The sequence below is a fragment of the Lottia gigantea genome (genome assembly GCF_000327385.1).
Source record: "Lottia gigantea unplaced genomic scaffold LOTGIsca_59, whole genome shotgun sequence".
NCBI lineage: Eukaryota > Metazoa > Mollusca > Gastropoda > Lottiidae > Lottia > Lottia gigantea.
The window spans coordinates 555,066-575,509 of record NW_008710013.1 but is presented as its reverse complement, the minus strand read 5'-3'; the positions used below and the strand labels follow the sequence as shown (position 1 = coordinate 575,509).

General features: G+C 31.6%; 2 protein-coding genes across 2 annotated transcripts; one reads left to right on the top strand and one right to left on the bottom strand.

The window, feature by feature from the left end:
• Nucleotides 1-4,784: 4,784 nt before the first annotated feature.
• On the bottom strand, nt 4,785-4,973 carry LOTGIDRAFT_80486 (hypothetical protein; the record flags this gene model as incomplete). The annotated part of the gene is made up of 1 exon (XM_009063591.1): nt 4,785-4,973. A coding segment is annotated over one exon (189 nt), but the record flags the coding sequence as incomplete, so codon positions are not given.
• An 8,938-nt stretch (nt 4,974-13,911) lies between these two features.
• On the top strand, nt 13,912-20,409 carry LOTGIDRAFT_166554 (hypothetical protein). The gene is made up of 6 exons (XM_009063627.1): nt 13,912-14,346; nt 17,541-17,652; nt 18,675-18,796; nt 18,963-19,100; nt 19,371-19,536; nt 19,827-20,409. Exons 1-6 carry the CDS (start codon nt 14,026-14,028, stop codon nt 19,928-19,930), a joined length of 963 nt encoding a protein of 320 aa, XP_009061875.1. The 5' UTR covers nt 13,912-14,025; the 3' UTR covers nt 19,931-20,409.
• The last annotated feature ends 35 nt before the right edge of the window (nt 20,410-20,444 follow it).

Genomic DNA, 20,444 nt, shown 5'->3' with positions numbered 1-20,444 from the left:
AATCGTCGCAAGAAACTATTCTTGAGCGTGGAAAAAATCTTCATGATGTCAAAATAAATTACCTGCATGAAGAACACCAAGCCCGGATGTCTTTAATTCATGTGGAATCAGAGTACAAAAAAGTTGAGCACGTGAAAAGGATGGAACTTTTACAGATAATGGTAGATAATGGGAAGGGGGTTGGTGGAAGAGAATATGACTACAGCAGCAGTTTTAAGAACCTGTAATTGTCTGTTTAAATGTAAATTTTACTAAAAATGTCGTAAAATTAGCGACCGTCTTATGGCCATGCCCCTTTTTGCATCTTGCATTGGAATTACGTCCATTTCCAAGTCTTCACATTGAGCTTCTCGAAAATCTGCGTCGTTGTTCCCCATTGCCTTGTTATGTAGTATAACACAACATATGATAATTCTGGCCTATTTTTCAGGGGCGTAGTATAACCTATTCATTAACAAAGGAAATCGCTGTTTTAGAACTCCTATAGCCCTTTCAATAGTTCCCTTCGTCTTAATATGACTTCTGTTGTAACGTGTCTCTGCATCTGTATTTACCTGTCTTAATGGAGTTAACAGGTATGACAAACATCAACCCTGCGTCTCTTAGATTACCATTTTCTAATCTAGTTTTTAGACTACAGTTATCAAAAATTCGAGAGTCATGTGTTGAGCCAGGCCATCGGGCTACAATATTGTAAAATCGCAAATCAGGTTCACAGATAACTTCAACGTTTAAGGAAATTGATGATTTACGGTTTCTATATATTTCTGGATATTGAATGTTTGAAGTCTTATGACAACATGTGTTCCATCTATAGACCCAATGATGTTAGGAAAACGGGCTATTCGAAAAAACTGTCGTTTTGTTTGTCGTAAATCATCTGGAAATCGAATTTTAAGTGTAATTATTCCATTTACAAAACGCTTAGTTGATTGATGCACATGTATAAGGTCCCCAGCTATACACTGAAATGAACCACCCAATAGCAGCCTCAAACATCCACACACTTGCAGTAAAGGGGGCAATGCAGCATTCTTTTCAGTTGGTGTTTCTAGTATGATTTGCAAACTATTAGTGATATTCAATACCGATTGCTTATTCAATCTAAACCTTGCTTTAAATTCCTCCTCCGAAAACCACGTGAAGGGGTCCAGGCGACTCCTGACATGTCTATTGATGGGAATAACACGGCTGATTCCACCAAGTTCTCTAAATCGTCGAAATAATCGTCCATTTTGAAACATCAAAGAGCCACAAAAAGAAATTTCTACTGATTTATAAATAGAATTAAAAGTTAAAACTGGTATCGACCGACTTTAAGTTTAGCATTAAATTAGCCAATATTTAAATGCTTTTAAGGTAATTCTATGTGGTACATACAAAATATAGAATTAAATTAAAAATTAATGTTATGCGGGCAGAATAGAATTAAATTACGCTTAATTTCTTTTGGTGCATACGGGCCAATATTTCGCAGTATCTATATTCATTCTACCACGGGGTTTTTCAACCTTTTTCTCCCCTTTCCCTTTTCCGTACTATAAATCCTTCTAAAAATTTCAAAATTTACTCCCAGGTTGAAAACCCCTGCCCTATCATGAACACAGGGCTATGTTATTGACTAGAAACGAACATATTATAATTCTACTAGAGATCTATTTCCTTTTCATTAAATACGTCATTTTAATGATTGAAATCCGTTAACCTACTAAACTTTACAATAACTGGAAATATTTCAACAGGCATATAAGCGTAATTCAAATTGTCGGTTTTTTTTACTTAAGGTAAATGCATACCGTAAGCTATGATTGGAGGGGCATTCTATTTTTTTCGTATGTCGAAACAATTTTTTGCTCAAATTCATGAAAATTATACATCAAAATCTACAGAAATGTGCCCCAGAGCTTATCTGAAAATATATACTACAAATACCCAGCTGTTAATTTGTTAACGCCAAAACTATTTAAAACCTTTACGTACACATTATGCTTTTTGGAAGATATTAAAATCAATTCTTTTAATACAAATTCAGTTTGATCAAGAAGATAAATGTAAATAGCATATTTCAAATATCTCTTCAGGTATAATTTACAACGTTTTAAACTGCTCCTTTTAAAAGAGTCGAAATATCAATTCATTCCACGAAATCTAACATTCAATACTTAAGTTATTTTAGCTTTAAAGTTACACATAATGGCCAGTATGCACCATATAAAATCAAACGAAGAATAATAGAATTATTTAAACCTTAAATAGATTTAGATAAATGTATTTAAAGATAACCAGATATTTTTTGTATGCACCACCTAACAATTAACTAAATATATTTATCTGTACTGTAATGAAATTCTATTTTCCATTCGAACCACCCACTATATACGCAATCTATATATGACAAAAGAGTGTAAAGATTGGTCACTAAGACAAATTTCTTATTTAACATTTTAATCACTGCTGTATGTACGTCCAAAACTCTATAGACTCTCATCTGGTGTCTTACAGCTTTTATGATAATTATCAACAAGAGTAAGATCAAACGATATCTTTAATTCTTTCTATTCTTCAAAGGAGCGAATGAACGTCACAATAAATTTGATATGGACTCCATGTCATGTTTCATTTTTTTCATTTTTTGATATTCAACACCGATTGCTTATTCAATCTAAACCTTGCTTTAAATTCCTCCTCCGAAAACCATGTGAAGGGGTCCAGGCGATCCCTGACATGTCTATTGATGGGAATAACACGGTTGATTTCACCAAAATCATCTAAATCGTCGAAATAATCGTCCATTTTGAAACATCGAAGAGTCACAAAAGGAATTTTCAATAGAATTAAAAGTTAAAACTGGTCTCGACTAACTTTAAGTTTAGCATTAAATTAGCCAATATTTAAATACATTTAAGGTAATTCTATGTGGTACATACAAAATAAAGAATTAAATCAAAAGTTAATGTTATTCGGGCAGAATAGAATTAAATTAGGCTTAATTTCATTCAGATTAGCGCAAAGCAATTTCTCGTTATCAACATCCGTTGAAAGTATAATACATGTTATAGTGGAACTTCGAATGACGCACTATTTTATACATCTATTTTATTCGGAAAATTATCCTGTTTATCATTTCGCTCATTCATTTTAAAAAAAAGTATAGCCTATATAATAAATGAATATATATATATAATATATAAATTAGAAATGGACAAATATTCACAAGGGATTTAGTCCTCTTATCATTTGCTTTTTCGACTCATTGAACTCCTTTTCAGCTATTCGTAGTACTTTTTTTAATTTAACCGGCGCCTGGTTTGTTTGTGAAATAATATTTCAAAGGATATAAGTCGTCTATATAATATATATTGCTTCTCCCCTGATTGAAATAAAATAAGACGATAAGTTGTAGGGTATATACTTTAAAGACAATTTGAAAAGGAAAGCATCAAGGATCAGAAGTCTTTTCTACAACCTTTCTCTGTCGCAGAAAACTTAATGAAAAACTCAAGGTAGCCAAAGTTTTGTTTCATATTCATTTAAAATGTCTATATCGGTTACTCTATCAAAACTCTGATACCATTTTAGTTATAATGAATGTAACATCACTTGCATAACTATTTCCATTATTTGACATTTAAATACATTAATATTCAGTATAGATAACATTTTAATCCTAAGCCTAAACATCTACCATCATTGTCTGGCCTGTTAAGCTAAAGCTGTTTTTTTTTTATGTGACAATAATTTTCGGGCGAATGAAAACCAATTGATAAAATCTTTAAAAAGTATCTGAATAAATGAATTCTTACCAATAAAAAGGAAAACGTGTAAGTTGACATTATTATCTCGATATGAAATTGAAAATGATTAAAACAAGGAAACTGTATAACAGGCAATATAACGGAAAGCCATTGAGTCACATTGATATAGAAACAGGACCAAACTTGAACATTAAGATATTAAACTTCCTGAACTAGATAATAGATCATAAGCTTTCTTTACTTTACAATCAAACAGGAATTCTTTCTGTGTGGAAAGATCAAGATGGGAGAAAAAGTAAAAAAAAAATTAATCATATGCCCACATTGTAGAATTGAAATGTAAAAAAATATGGTCTGTAACTTATACTGTTTGTCTGTCTGTGGTCTTTTATATAATGTTCTGAAAATTTTCCTTTCATCACCAAAATCTATAGGGATCACCCAGGGGAGTGGGCCTGTGAAAAGTTTTAATTTGAAGTGGAAATTTCAATTCATCACAGAACACCTGAAATCTGTTGACTTCTGGATGCCTCGGACAGCCCCTACATTAAAGCCGCAAGGCTTTCATTTTAGTTCACAAGATAATTTCAACGTGAACTGTCTTCATCATACAGAAAATCAGTTTCATATACAATCTGATAACACATCTATCATGTAACCTGCATCACTGACAGAGGGAAATTGGGTTGACAAAAAACACAGAAAAGTAAACTATAAAGCTATGTCAAGACTCAAGATGGGACCTTCAGGCTAGCTAGGGGCTAAAAGGGGCTTCTCATTGAATCAGTCACAAAGTCCACTTAAAATACCATGCTTAACCACAGAGGCTCCAATCCTAAACAGTAGTACATGGGGACATGGAGACATGGAGACATAAACCTATTTGGTAAATATAACTACATGTTACATTGTTCATCTTATTTATATACTATAATCTAAAACTATAAATTAACATTTATCTTGTTTTATTGATTTCTGTTCTTTAACCGAGTTGCTTTCTCTTTCTGTAAATTTACTGGCATCACCTAAAGACTCTTCCAACACTTTACTCTTGGATTTAAAATATTCTCTAAACCAGTTGATATGATTTCTCTTACTCTTGGCACTAATATGAGGATTTCTTGATAAACCCACAGCAACTAATTCTATAAAATGTCTAATGGGTCCTTTTCGGGGAAAATCCTTGATCTCAGTTTCTAGGAAAACATGTTCTTCAAAGCCTACCTTTAAATCTTCTTTGCCTAAGAAATATTTAATAGTTTTAAAACCACAAATTAACATTTGTCATTAGTAAAACTCATACTTAAACATTTTTTAAGCCATAATTAAACAATTTGAAACAAATAATTAAAGCTGACGGAACAAACCAATAAAGCCTTACATAATGTTGAAAATAAACTAATGAGGATTTTACACAAGCTTTATGGGTTATCCTTTTTCATCATGACTTCAATCATGTCATATCTTAATGTATTTTGACTGTCTTTTCATACTTTTCTGTTCTGTTCCAAAACTGTGACCGGAGCTCTGCGGAAAGCAATATGTATTTTTTACTTACCAAATTCGTTATTAATAGGAAAATTCCAGAGTTTTCCTTCCTTAGTCCAATTAATCATCTCTTGAAAACCATTTGTAGGTATACTTGCTATAGACATAGCTTCAAATTTCTCTCTCTCTAATGCATAACGTAATGATTGTTTTCTGTCATATACCTCACCTGTTGTTTCATCTTCATTCCATTAACAGCAAAAAAGAAGAAAAAAAAGAAAGAAATTACCAAGGAAAGAAGGAATTGGCATAATGAAATTTTCTAAATAGTTTTTTGATCCAATAGAATGTCATGTCTATGATTTTATAATTGTTTATAATAAAACCCTTAGAACGGTGTCGAGTATTACCAAACATTGGGTTTCTTCTATATACTATATTGATTAATTATTGATAAATTGATTTGATAAATATCAGGTAGATACAACTACCTTCTGCATCTTACATGTTTTCCTACAAAAAACAGCAGGTGTTTTTCATTATCTATTTTCATAATATGATCAATAGTTAATATTCCCAGTAAACCAAGCAAATGTGTAATATTTCTTTCCCCATACATATTGAGCTTAAAAACTCTTTGATCCTGTTTGATTCATGTATTTAGGTCACTGTCTGTTCTCAAAGGATTAAGTGTATATAACTCCAAATCTCAGTTAATACAGCACACGGGCATAACCAAAGATACCTGACAAATTTTGTGCTTGTCGGCTAAACTCTAACAGTTTATTTCTTACATCAGCTTCTGAATTACAGTTTGATCTTAAATTAATTAAGAAACCATCATTCTAATGATTAATTACCAATCAAATGGTAGATACCAAAAGCGCATAACTGCTTCAAAAATACCTCAAACTAGGAGATTCTTTTCCTATTTGTATAGATGTATTTTCTATATATGGCAGTGTTTCCAGAAAGGCGACTTGTCTTTTTAACAAATTTTGACAGTGAGCTGTGAACACTACTACTGATTGGATTAGCTAAAAAAAAATTCCGTCTCTGAGGCTTAGGTATGATTGGTCCAAAATAAAAAATTTTGCACCGTCCCTTTAATTGATAAATGTGATGATGACTTCACTGAAGCAGTGCTTTCCATGTCTTCAAAACACACATACTAACCACATGAACTTTACACTCCCTATCTACGCAAACAATAGTCTATTTGATTTAGGCCTACACTCTTTATTCGAAAACATTTTAACTGACAGGGCTGACCCAAACTCACTATCCAGGTAGGAAATACCTGACACCATAACTAAGATAAATCACTTAATTTTTTTGCTTCAGTTATTATGTTAACTTCTGGTTGTGGCGGCCTCACAAAAGTAGAATGGTTAACATCAGTGAAAATCTCCACAAACCTTATGTGTCAGTACTAATATATAATGTATAGTGCCTTAATCTCAACAGAATTAAAACTTACATTGGACTTTTTCTTCTGTGTCAGGGTTGAAAATCCCCAAATCTGGTCCTTCAAATAGTCTCAAAGTTGAACTATAAAACAAATTGTAATCAATAACTGCTCAAATGAAACAAACATACATACATCTAAAATAATAACTATTTATGAGGAATATTGGAATTTTCTGTAATTATAAGATTCCCAGGTTTAATTGAAAGGTAATAATGTTCTACATCAGCTTTACAATGCCCTTAAGACATTACTAAAGGTGTCATAAGTCAACAATGCCGGACTATTGCCAGAGAAGTTGAGTTATTTTGTTCTTGTAATTTTGTAAGTTTGTATTTTATTTAGTATGGATTAGAAATATTGTCCTGCTTTCCATGAGAATTTGCCTCTTTTTTTAATGTGAACTGGAATATCAGCTTTATTGCAGTAATAATAGTCATTGTTTGACTTTGCATTGATAAAGCTATATGTCAATATATAGAAGAATAATTAGTCAAAATGTGGGAGAGGAAAAGTATATAGTATAAAATCACATTAAACAGTGTTGTCACCATTGATGGAATTTGACTCAAGTCATTGAGCTCAAAAACTGAAAACAACTGTTCTTTAAATTACCTACCTTACATCCAACTTCTCATCTTCTTTTTCTACAGAATTAAAACAAATCAATATCATAAGATTTAAAGATAGACTGCCAGGCAAGGTAACATATACCCACTACAAGCTGTCAGAAATGATAACAATGTCTTTAGTGACTTTAAAATGAATTTTCTCATAATCTTAAAGATATTTTGTATGTCAAGGCAATACCTCATAAACAGGCTATCAAATTAAAACTTGAACAAAGTCTCATCAACATACACATTTATTCCAAATTTCATCAAAATTTGATAAACACTGTATAGTACTCTATCATCTGATTGAAAAAAAAAGAAAGAAAATATTGTCCATTTTGAACTATCCATTTACATGTGTGCATACCAAGTTTCAAAGAGATCATATAATGGTTGAGTCAATCTCAAACCAAATTAGACAATGACAAAAGCTCAAAACCAAAATCTTAATGATCAAATCACGATTTACGTTTACATGGTACCACACAATTTGATAACATGCATTTGGTTTATATCCATTTCCCTCAACGGACTACTTTTATCATTTTGATTGACGTGGCCACTACACGGCATTGATGTTGTTCCTTCGAACGCTAACAGAGCCGAAATCGACACCTAACTGAATGTGCACACTCCAAATTCCAACAATATCATGAATTCTGGACTTAGAACTCTTCTTTCAATAACTGAACTTTCAACGTGGCCGCTCCATCAACTTTCAGGCAGTAAACAGTAGACTATAAATACGGTGATCTACTTATTGCTGATTGGCTCTTCTCCAGGAATAGTTGTTATCGGTTCATCAGCGTTATGTTAAAATGTTATGTATCTATGTGCCAATTTAGATAAATATTTTAGCACATATTCGTGTTGATTTAATTATAAGGAATACAAGTGTACACAGTTTTTTTTCTGTTTATAGACTGATAAACTGAAAAAATGTTCAGGTCATTCCTTGATTATTTTCATTTCTAAACTTGACCAATTAATATATCTTCACACCAGGTTTCAGACACTATCTCCTTGATTGTGTTCATGGTAACATACGCCCACTGGCAGTTGTCAGAAATGATAAAACAGTCTTTAGTGACAAAAGAATGAATTTTCTCATATTAAAGAAATTTAATATTAATATCAATAACCCAAATACATCAAATTATCCCATCAATATACATGATCACACCATGTTTCATTAAAATCTATTGAAAACTGTAGTCTCTAAAGTGTTCTCGAACAAATTTTGACGCGTTTTTCCTAAGTCAAGGGCAATAACTCAAAAATCTTTCATCGAAAGATCGTCAAATTCAAACTTGACCAAGATCTTATTAATATAAATGATCACACCAAATTTCATTAAAATCAGTTGAAAACTGTAGTCTTTATTATGTTCACAAACAAATTTTGAAGCATTTTTCCTAAGTCAAGGGCTAAAACTCAAAAACCGGAGAATGTCAAATTCGAACTTGACCAACATCTCATCATTATAAATGATCACACCAAATTTCATTAAAATCAATTGAATACTGTAGTCTCTATTGTGTTCACAAACAAATTTTGAAGTGTTTTGCCTAAGTCAAGGGCAATAACTCAAAAATCGTTCATCGAAAGATCGTCTAATTTGAACTTGACCAAGATCTTATTAATATAAATGATCACACCAAATTTCATTAAAATCAATTGAAAACTGTAGTCTCTGTTGTGCTCACAAACGAATTTTGACGCGTTTTGCTTAAGTCAAGGGCAATAACTAAAAAACCGTTCATCGAAAGATCGTCAAATTCGAACTTGACCAAGATCTCATCAACATAAATGATCAAACCAAATTTCATTAAAATCAGTTGAAAATCTATTGTGTTCACAAGAAATGTTGACAGACTGACGGACCGATGGACAGGGGCGACGGCAATATACGTCCACATTTCCATTTCCAGGCAGATGGTGTCTAGAAGAATAAGCATAGCCTGTCATGCTATTACATTGGGAGTGAATTCATCTGCTATCTTATCATCATTTGTATGCTATCTGTTACTCTCAACATGGTTATATGATTTTACAACTGGACAATCTTTATTTAATTTACATTCTATGTCAGTATTCCTTTAAGAGTGTCACTCCAAAATCATTCATTTATCATCATCAATATACATTGGCATGCTTTAAAATTCTTCAAAAAGATTCAACTGATTATCATAAAAAAATTTGGTATGTATTTATACAGTACTAACGGGAAGTCCGTATTGAAATATGAGCAGTTTGCACCAACAGAGAACTTTCAAATTGAATAGGATTCTTTGCTAAAAGGAAAGAATGTCTTACTATATCAACTGATTTTCATCAAAGTGATCTTTCACACTTACCTTCGGAGACATTAGTATTTATTTTCATATTCATTAACAGCTTACTGAAAAAAAAAACAGATATTGTATATATATTATTTACATGAAGATATAACTTGCAGACTTAACTAATTAACTCATTTGATTTTCACTAGTAGATAAACCTCATTTCAACTTTTTGATCTCATTGAAAAAATCTAACAACAAGTCAACATACAGTTGGTAAAATAAGTAACTTTTAGTAAGCTTCATGAAAATCAGTTGATGACAAAACAATATACTGTAATTGTCTTAAAAACTAAAGAAGCTATCATACCATTTTAAATTTCATTGTATGTTTAGGAGCTATAGCAGTTTCAATATTTATGGTCACTAAATATGTAGTCCAACGAAAGAAGTCACGTGATCAACTAGCTGATTCCGTGTCAGCAGAAAAATTCTATGGAACACAATGTGGACCATATTCTTATGTTGTTTCAATGACTATAAATCATGCTTATTTGTAGATCAAACATTGTACACGAAAATATGTGATGCATTTTGCCGCCGTTGTCGATTTGGTTACTCATGAAAAACGCGCCAAAGTGAGGTATTCATAAAAAAAATTCGAAACAAACCAATTTTAATTATTTTGTAGAATATCTAAGAAAACATCCATTTTTTTAACTTTGACAAAATTCACTGATGAATCTTACAGTCAAGTAATCTTATTTTGTGGAAACCTATTATTCGTGGATTTCTAGACTTATTTATAGATCAAACATTGTACACGAAAATAGGTGACGCATTCTGCCGCCGTTGCCGAGTTGGTTGTTCATGAAATATGGGTCAAAGTGAAGGATTCATACAGAAAATCGAAATAAACCAATTTTAATTATTTTGTAGAATATCTGAGGAAACATCTAAGACATAAAAAAAAATTTCTTTTTTTTAACTTCGACAAAATTCGGTGTTGAATCCTTATATCCACGAAAATAGGTTACACCACTGTATATGCACGAAAATTACTGTATGGTATCAATCCAATTAATACTATTATATGCATTTATTCTATAAATTGTCTGATACCTTATGTGTTGTTCATCATCTGAAGATGTCTTGCTCACTTGAGGCCTTTTAATAGCTTGAGATTGAGATCTTCTTAATAGTGATCCAAGAAGATCCTTTTCAGTCTTTTGTTCATCTCCAGGTACAGATTTAGCAACATTCTTCACTGCTTCCTTCATTTCATCAGATATTTTTTCTCTATAAAAAAGGGCAGATTTTTTGGGAAACATAAAAATATTCTAAGATTAACAAATAAATAGTTCATACATCAAATTATTTTTAATGATTTTTTTCTACTTATGTGTAACAAGTATATAATAAGACATCATATCCAAATACCAATTCTGACAAATTCATATCAATCTATATTAAATTAAGCCATGGGGTTGATCATATTTATCTCTGACCAATCAAGACAAAAAGTAGATAGAATATAATACTAAATAAAAAATTAGTCTTCTGTCTACTTTTTACTTTTAACTCAAGGGCGCTGACATCTTGGTTCTACAATTTTTGACATAATTGATTTTTTGAAACGAAACTTTTTTCGAAGAAAACTGACACTTTCAAATTTTAGAGTATAGAGACCTGAATGCACAATTTCTTAATATTAATCTAACATGATCTCAAGAAAGTTATGATGAATAGGGGCTTGCTTTGGAAATCGTAATAATACGATACCATATAATGCACATCATCCATAAATAGACACTTCAAAAAGGATGCCAAGATTAATAACTAGGTAAGTAAATTTTATTACAGATATAATTGATTTTCTCTCATCTTACCCATCAGTGTCTTTTTTATCTCTATTCTTCTTTGATTTCCATTGTTGTACTGACTGGTTAAATGATGCGGAATTTGCTGATTGCAAAACCTTTCTTTTGATCAAAAACCTACATGTAGAATAAAACATCATAAAATTACCCTTAGTAACATTTGTCATTGAATCACATTATGTTATTTCACAATTATATAAGCTCTGATTTTCTAATCCTTTTTATTTGTGTTATAAGTTACTGACCAATGTTAAAGATGGGTTTCCTTAATTTTTAGTGTCAAATAAAGCGAACTACTTCATTAGTTGGTATTTCCAATGAATTATCATTTATTCTTAATCATATCATTTTGTTCTTATTGCATATAACTAAGAGTTTTAACCAATCATAAATGTCCATGTATGTACAGTCTGGATAAACAAAAAAAGACCTTTGGACCTTTCTTGATCGGTCACTCATTGGAATTCTGTTGGTAATTCTCTTCTAATTTAGCTAATTATGAAATAATTATTGACTTGTGAGACAAACTGGTATTTTTCCAAGTCATTAGAACACCTCTACTTTCTATTTATATAAGCATCAATAAGCATTTTCATTTTCATAAATGAAAATAAGGGAACCCATCTTAATAACTAGTGATGGGTAATCGGATGAAAATAATAATCGATTAATCAAAATAATCGGAGACGCATAATCGATTATGTAATTGCTTCATAATCGAAACATGCACCATTTAATGCACATGTACATGTTTTAAGGCTTTATAAATTAATGTCATAGTTGTTTTGTTAATTATGATAGGTGTGTGATTAGGTAATTACACTCAACACTTTGAGAAAATAAATTACTTTTTTTATTTGCATACCAGATTTTTGCTGTATGGACGAAATTACATGGAATTTTTTAACTTTTTGGAGTATTAGCACTTTTTAATGATGTAGAATTCTTGCTATTAATTAAGTATTTTTAATAAAAAAAAAATAGAAAGAGACACTCTTCCCTCAGAGAAAATTCCTGTGAAAATGACATACTTTTCTGAATAAAAATTCCCCTACGTAAAATCATATTTACAAACATCAACTTTTCCAATGATTAACATTTTCATCAACCCAAGGGCAATCCTATTTTCGTGCATAGAAGGATTCAACACCGAATTTCGTGAAAGTTAAAAAAACAGAAATTTTCTTTTTATGTCTTAAATGTTTCCTCAGATTAATTAAAATTGGTTTTTTGGTTTTCTTTATGAATCCCTCACTTTGACCCATATTTCATGAGCAACCAACTTGGCAAGGGCGGCAGAATGCGTCACATATTTTCATGTACAATATTTGATCTATAAATAAGTCGAGAAAAACACATTGTATGGATACCTAATGGTATAATTAGCTTCACTTAGTATTTATCTTTAATATCAATTCATTATAACTAGTGACAATTCCTTAAAAGAACAACTATTTAAAAAAAAAATAGTGATTGACAAAATAAGATTAGTAAAATGTAATTTATTGCTAAAAGTCATTGAAACAACATAAGAATATGGCCCATATTGTGTTCCATAGATTTTTTCTGCTGACATGGAATCCGTTGGCGTTAGTTCATTTGTTGGACTACATTTTAGCGACACATGGAATTCTGATTACAGCTAGGGATTATAAGGAAATTCGACCGATAAAAAATTGTGACGTTTGGTAATAACTGAAATTCGCTCTTTTGTATTTGTCAAAGTAGACATTAATACATTTTACCGAGCTTGAAACTACTGGATTTATTCTGCTAGCTGACATTGTAGAGATAACCCACGTTTATCAAAACAAGCAAATGCAGAGGTCACTAGGTAGCACATGTAAATTATTAATCATTTCCAGAGATGCACGAAAAATAGGTGGAGAAAATCACTCACTAGGCTGTTAATTGAAAAGGGGGGAACCACTTTGGGAGGCACTTGGATTGGATTGGATTGGATTGGATTGGATTGGATTGGATTGGATTGGGAGAAGCCGGAATTGGAATGTAAAATATGATGTGGTCTCTGTAAAGACAAGTTTCAGACTGATTTTTTTTCAATTCTTAGGACATAGGCCTACCTGCAATAACTAGATATGCCTAAAGACATAGTTGTTTGATTTTTTCACAAAAATTAGTTTTCTGTTTACTTTTCACTTTTAACTCAAGGGAGCTGACATCTTGGTTCTACAATTTTTGACATCATTGATTTTTTGAAACGAACCTTTTTTCGAAGAAAACTCACACTTTCAAATTTTCTTAACAGAAATATGTAATTATAACTTTAGATCAACTCTTGGCAAATAATAATAATGGAATATTCTTGGCATCCTTCGACTGCATTAAAGAACCAAAGTTATTTTTTGTCGAAACATCTCTCTTGATTTACGAATTGACCTACGTTGCCCGGATGTAGAAACATTCACATGATCTATCAATCTTAACTTTAAATATCAAGTCAAGACAGTTGTTGTCTTGCCCTGCGATTTTAATTAAATCATCATTAAATCCATGATTATTATATTCAATGACTCAATGATGGCAAATTCAATATTTTACCGGAATTACATCATTTTATTTTTAATCATGTTAAATCTAACTGAAGATTCAGCTACTCGATCTACCACTACACCTGAAATAATAATGACAACTGATCTGGGAGATATATCATTTGACTTGCTGAACCATAATTCAACAGCTCCGATTTTACAACCATGTCAGGCTTATCTTCAAATGTTTGCTGAATCTGCTTCTAATTTTACTGAGTGTTTAATTCTGAATGCGAGACCATTCAGATTTTGTGAAAGTTGTGTTGTACATTATACCAAAGCAAGAGGAGTGTATAGGGATTTATTTGTAAGTTCATTCCTCTCACTCTCAATCTAGAATATTCATACTATCTTACTCCTAAGGGCGGCCTACTCCTAATGCAGTTGTTCCCATTATGTTTGGTTTGGTTTTAAGGAAGCTTTAGTATGGCACTACTAGTACTAGTAGTTATTTGTTACTAGGTATGCCTTTTTATACGCCCACATGAAATGGGGGGCTTATATTGCATGCCTTTTTATACGCCCACATGAAATGGGGGGCTTATATTGCCGTCACCCATGTCCGTCTGTTTGATGGTCCGTCCTCCGTCCACAATTGCTCGTAAACACTCTACAAGACACAATTCTTGACAATTTCGACAAAACTAACCAGTATGAATGTTCGTAATCACCCAAGGATGAACCCTATTGAAAATCAGAAGAATCGAAGAATATTTAGTATTAGTTATTGCCCTTGTTCTTGAAAACGCGTTCAATTTTTAGCTCGTAAACACTCCAGATTTCTTGGTGGATATTGACAAAACTTGACATGAGTGTTTATTATCAACCAAGGATAAACCCTATTAAAAATCGAAAAATATTTAGTATGAGTTATTGCCCTTGTTCTTGAAAACGCGTTCAATTTTTATCTCGCAAACACTCTAGTAGGCACAATTCTTGGTGGATATTAACGAAACTTGACATGAGTGTTCGTAATCACCCAAGGATGGACCCTATGGAAAATCAGAAGAATAGAAAAATATTTAGTATTAGTTATTGCCCTTGTTCTTGAAAAAGCGTTCAATTTTTAGCTCGTAAACACTCCAGAAGGCACAATTCTTGGTGGATATTGACAAAACTTGACATGAGTGTTTATTATCAATCAAGGATAAACCCTATTAAAAATCGAAAAATATTTAGTATGAGTTATTGCACGTAAACACTCTAGAAGTCACAATTGTTGACGGAATTTGATGAAACTTGGTTTTATTATTCAGTCCAGCGCTGAATATTGAATATTTGCCTTCTAGAATTGAATTGCTAAAAATTGAAGGTTGAATATTTCATACTGGTCATACTGTACCGCTAAATATTTTTATTCAAAGTCAAAGCTGCCAGTGGGCATACATTACATTGCCTGGCAAGCTATCTTACTCTAAGTAGGTGAAAATAGCCATGGGAAATGTTATTCCTTTGTAAAAACTGACATTAAATAAAGATTTGTATTGTATTGTATGTTTATTTGCTTGATTGTGAAGAGGTTTTCTAAAAAAAATTTATGTTTATTGGAGACGATAGTATCAATTTCCATCATTCCAATTTTTAATGTGGTCGTATATTGTCGTCGCCCCTCGTCATTCGGTCGTACGTCCACAATTGGCTTGCGAACACAATAGAGACTACAATTTTATCTGATTTTAATTAAATTTGGTGTGATCATTTATATTCATGAGATCTTGGTCAAGATCGAATTTGAAGATGAATGGTTTTTGAGTTATTGCCCTTGATTCAGGAAAAATGTGTTAAATTTGTTTGTGAACACAATTTAGTGACTACAGTTTTCATTTGATTTAAATAAAATTTGGTGTGATCATTAATAAAGATTAAAGATGAGATCTTGGACAAGTTTGAAATTGGCGATCTTTCTATGAACGTTTTTTTAGTTATTGCCCTTAATTAGGAAAAATGCGTCAAAATTTGTTTGTGAACAAAATAGAGACTGCAGTTTTCATCCGATTTAAATGAAATTTGGTGTGAACATTTATAATGATAAGATCATGGTCAAGTTGACGATCTTTCTTTTGAATGGTTTTTGAGTCATTGCCCTTGAAAAACACATCAAAATTTGTTGGCTTGTGAATGCTATAGAGGTAACAGTTTATGTCAAAATTTTATTGAATTTTGTGTGTTTGTTGAAATGAAAAATATCTTGCACAAATTAGATTAATGGTTTGACTTGATGCAGATTGGTGACCGCCCTTTTTATACGCCCTCATGGAAATGTGGACGTATATTGCCGTCGGTCCGTTCACATTTCTTTTTTATCTGATCTTGATGAAACTTGGTATGCATGTATATATTTATGAAATATAAGTTTGAAATTGGAATTAATTGGAGGACCGGGTTCAGAGTTATTGACTTTGTAAAAATGCGTCAATTTCGGCTTGTAGGCACAATAGAGACTACAGTTTTATCTGATCTTGATGAAACTTGGTATGCATGTATATATTGATGAGATCTCAGTCAAGTTTGAAATTGGTAATAATCGGATGAATGGTTTCAGAGTTATTGCCCTTGACTTGAAAAACTCATCAAATTTGCCTTGTAGGCGCGATAGAAACTACAGTTTTTATCCGATCTTCATGAAACTTGGTATGCATGTATATATTGATGAGATCTCGATCAAGATCGAAATTAGTAATAATCGGATTAACAGTTTCAGAGTTATTGCTCTTGACTTAGAAAAAAACGCGTCAAATTTGGCCTGTCGGCACAACAGAGACTACAGTTTTTATCTGATCTGTGATGAAACTTGGTATGCATGTATATATGGATGTGATCTTGGTCAATTTCGAAATTGGTGATAATTGGATGGAGTTAATGCCCTTGATTTAGTAAAAACGCGTCAAATTTGGCTTGTAGGCACAATAGACACTACAGTTTTTATCTGATCTTCATGAAACTTAGTATACATTTATATATTAATGAGATCTTGTTAATAATCGGATGAACAGTTTCAGACTTATTGCACTTGTGTGTACAGTAATGAGACATTGTTCATGTTTGAATTTGATGAACTGTTTCAGGTTTTTGCCTTGACTTATAGATTATTTGAAAATTCATTATTAAGCCACTTACGATTTTGTTATCATTTCTGACAGCTAGTAGTGGGCGTATGTTACCTTGCCAGGCAAGCTATCTTTAATCAAAGGTCCATGTATATTAATAGTTTGTTTTTGTGATAGTAACATCATAAAGCGCATACTTTTAGTGGAATTTCGCAAGCCATAGATGTCGGACTGAAAATTGGAATGAAATTTGCAAATGCAAATTGATGATATTAGATCTAGTGTCCCCCATAAACATAATTTTTTTTAGGAAGCTTTTCCCAATCCTTTTAATAAACTTTATATATATCTTATATATATTATGAGAATGAAAGTCTCCTGTTAAATTAGTTTGAGCAAATCAGTGAATTCAAGATTCTTTCTTGTCAATATTTTCTATTAATTATATTTATAGGAAAGAAAAGATAAAGAATGTCATGATGCTTTACTAAAAGCAGATAGAATACAAGTTTTAACCTTAGTGTATAATAATATGCTTAATGTCTGGTCTAATGCTGATTGTGAAAGTAAGTCTGATTTATACATTAAATTATAAGTGACAGGTTTGCCATCAGTGACCAATCGTACTGTAGTCGCAGAAACAGGAATATTTTTAGCAAAGCTGATTAATAACTGTTCACAGCTCATCCCGAATTATCTGCAGTTGGAAGTTAAAGGGTCCAATATAAGAGTATTGCAAGTTAGCTGATAGTGATGGAACAGTAGTTAAATAGAAGAAGAATCTATATCGTGGGTGACCGCTTGAAACCTCATATAGTGATGTATGACGCGAAATTACTTTTCGAGAAAAACACATAAAACTATTTGTACGCGTATTTTGTTAAAATCTTTTTTATTATTTTTTTTACTGCTATATGTGATTTTCATTCTTGGAAAATATAAACCTCAAATAACAATTTAAGTTCTCCAGCCTATTAAACCAAAAACTCGTATAATAATACAGTATACGAGGTTTTTCATTTTCATCCTCAGAAAAGGAACATTGATCCTCGTATAATAATATATTTTACGAGGTTTTAAATCTGACTGTTTATATACGTGTTATTTTATTAGTGGTTTTTGGGTTATTTACAATCAAGCTAAGAATACGAGGTTTTGATCACAAGATCCGCACTTTTAAGAGCTTTCGAACGGTACCAAAAGTCAAAATGACCAAATATGGCATATACAAGGTTTCAAGCGGTCACCCACGATATGTACTTTCATTCGAGTCTGACAAAGTTTTTACACATAAGCTTTTAGTAAGGTCGCAGATCAGATCTTGATCAAAGTTTTCAACCTGTTATTTGGATCTAATTTGTTACACATTGCAGAACTGATCAATCATCTCTATATTTGACTTAAGTGAAGAATCTGTCTAACTGCGGGCTTGAAAAGAGGAAATGACGAACTGGCAATGGGAAAACAATCATTTGTACCACAACTCTTTGACTACAAGATGCTAATGCTATTCATATTCTATTCCCTGATTTTCATTGATGGGCAGATTTACATGCTATACAAAGTCTTGTGATTTGTTATAATTCAGATTGTTTTGAGACTATTGTGGAAGGTGAAGATGGAGATGTTAATTTTACACTAACCAATGATACAATATTATTTCATAATTATTTTAAGAATGTATCAGTTTGTCTAAATGTTACACCAGGGGTAAGATTTTATATATATACTGTCCTCAATCACAACAGGTGTTTTACATAAACCATTCTTTAGAATTTAATGTATATCATATATGATATATATCATATTACCACATGCTCTGTCTTGTATTTTGGTTTGGTGTAATTATTATAATTTTTATATTTTGACCATGTAGAGTATTATTGATACAGAACATCAATGGAATTCTAGTGATTGTATCAAATGTAAGAAATCCTATTCAGCTTTAAATTCACATTATGAAAAAATTGTGAAAGAAACATCATACCATGTTTGTATGGACATCATTGATATGGTAGGTTATCAATTATGATTGTTTTCTTGTGGTCACAGCTTCACTCTGGATTTGGCTTTCTCTATCAACTTGGATAGTACTGATTGACTTAAAGCTATGAGGCCAATCAGTAATAAACTTTTAGCAAAAGAAAACCTGTAAATATGTGCAAATTTTTTTAATTTATAGATATTGGATTATTGATTGAGTAATTTATATATTTATTGAATGATTCCTGTTTAGCCGGTTTCTAATCTATTCAGACTTATATATTTATTTTGACCTTTGCAGATGAATTACACAAGATTAATGTGGGGGAAGATGTTAAATTGTTCTCACAGACAAGGGGACGAGGCACCAGTCTTAGGTATAGCATTTGTAATGGGTATGGTACCTGTAATATTCTACACCGCTAATAGAATATTTGGTGCTAAACATGAAAAAAGTATTGTTGTTCGTAAGTATAATCTATCTGCTTAATTAGTTTTCTCAAGAAAAATGAAATGGTATGGAGTAAACTTATCTTTGTACCTTTTATGAATGATGAAGGAGGGCTTCTTGATGGTGGTGTGCCCATCAAAACAGTTAATTGTTTTATGCCTCAGTTTATGCTTTTTCCAGCTGTAAATGTAGTATTTTCATGCTATTGTGCAGAATATCACTTGACAAAATTTATTTAAAAATGAAAGTATAGGAAAAGCAGTATATTTTTTATGTATGGTACAATCTCTTGCCATTATTTTCTAGAAAAGAGATTAAAGAAACCATCCTCTGTACCAGACTATGGAAGCAATTATTCACGAAATTCTACACAACATGTTACATTTTCTACCAGTACATCATCCAACTAGTCTTAAGTATTTTAAATTTTTAATAGTATGTGATATAAGACAGTGTTATATTGGCTCTAGTGATATGTAAATTAATATCTTTTAAGTAGATGAATTTTTATTGCATGGAATAAGATTTATATTCAAATTTATGTATGTGTTTATAGGTATACAGTTATCAAAATTATTTTGTATTGGATTTGTAAGTCGATGTTCAATATCAAGTTGATCTTGATTATGATATCAATACATGTATCTAGTCAATTTTCAGTTTTCTTTTGACTTTCAGAATATATTTTGACACTGTTTTATCATATGTATAATGCCATTAGGCTTTTTATTGATTATGAAAAAGTCTGCAAAATCAGATATGAAAAATTTGTCATTTATGGAAACAGAATTTTGTTATTACACCCTTTGGCAAGTGTTAATGGCAAAAGAGCTGTTGTACTTAATATTTTAATACTCTCTTATTTTAATGACCTTGACCAAACACATACAGGTCCATTATAACCTCATTGTGTTTAGAGATCTT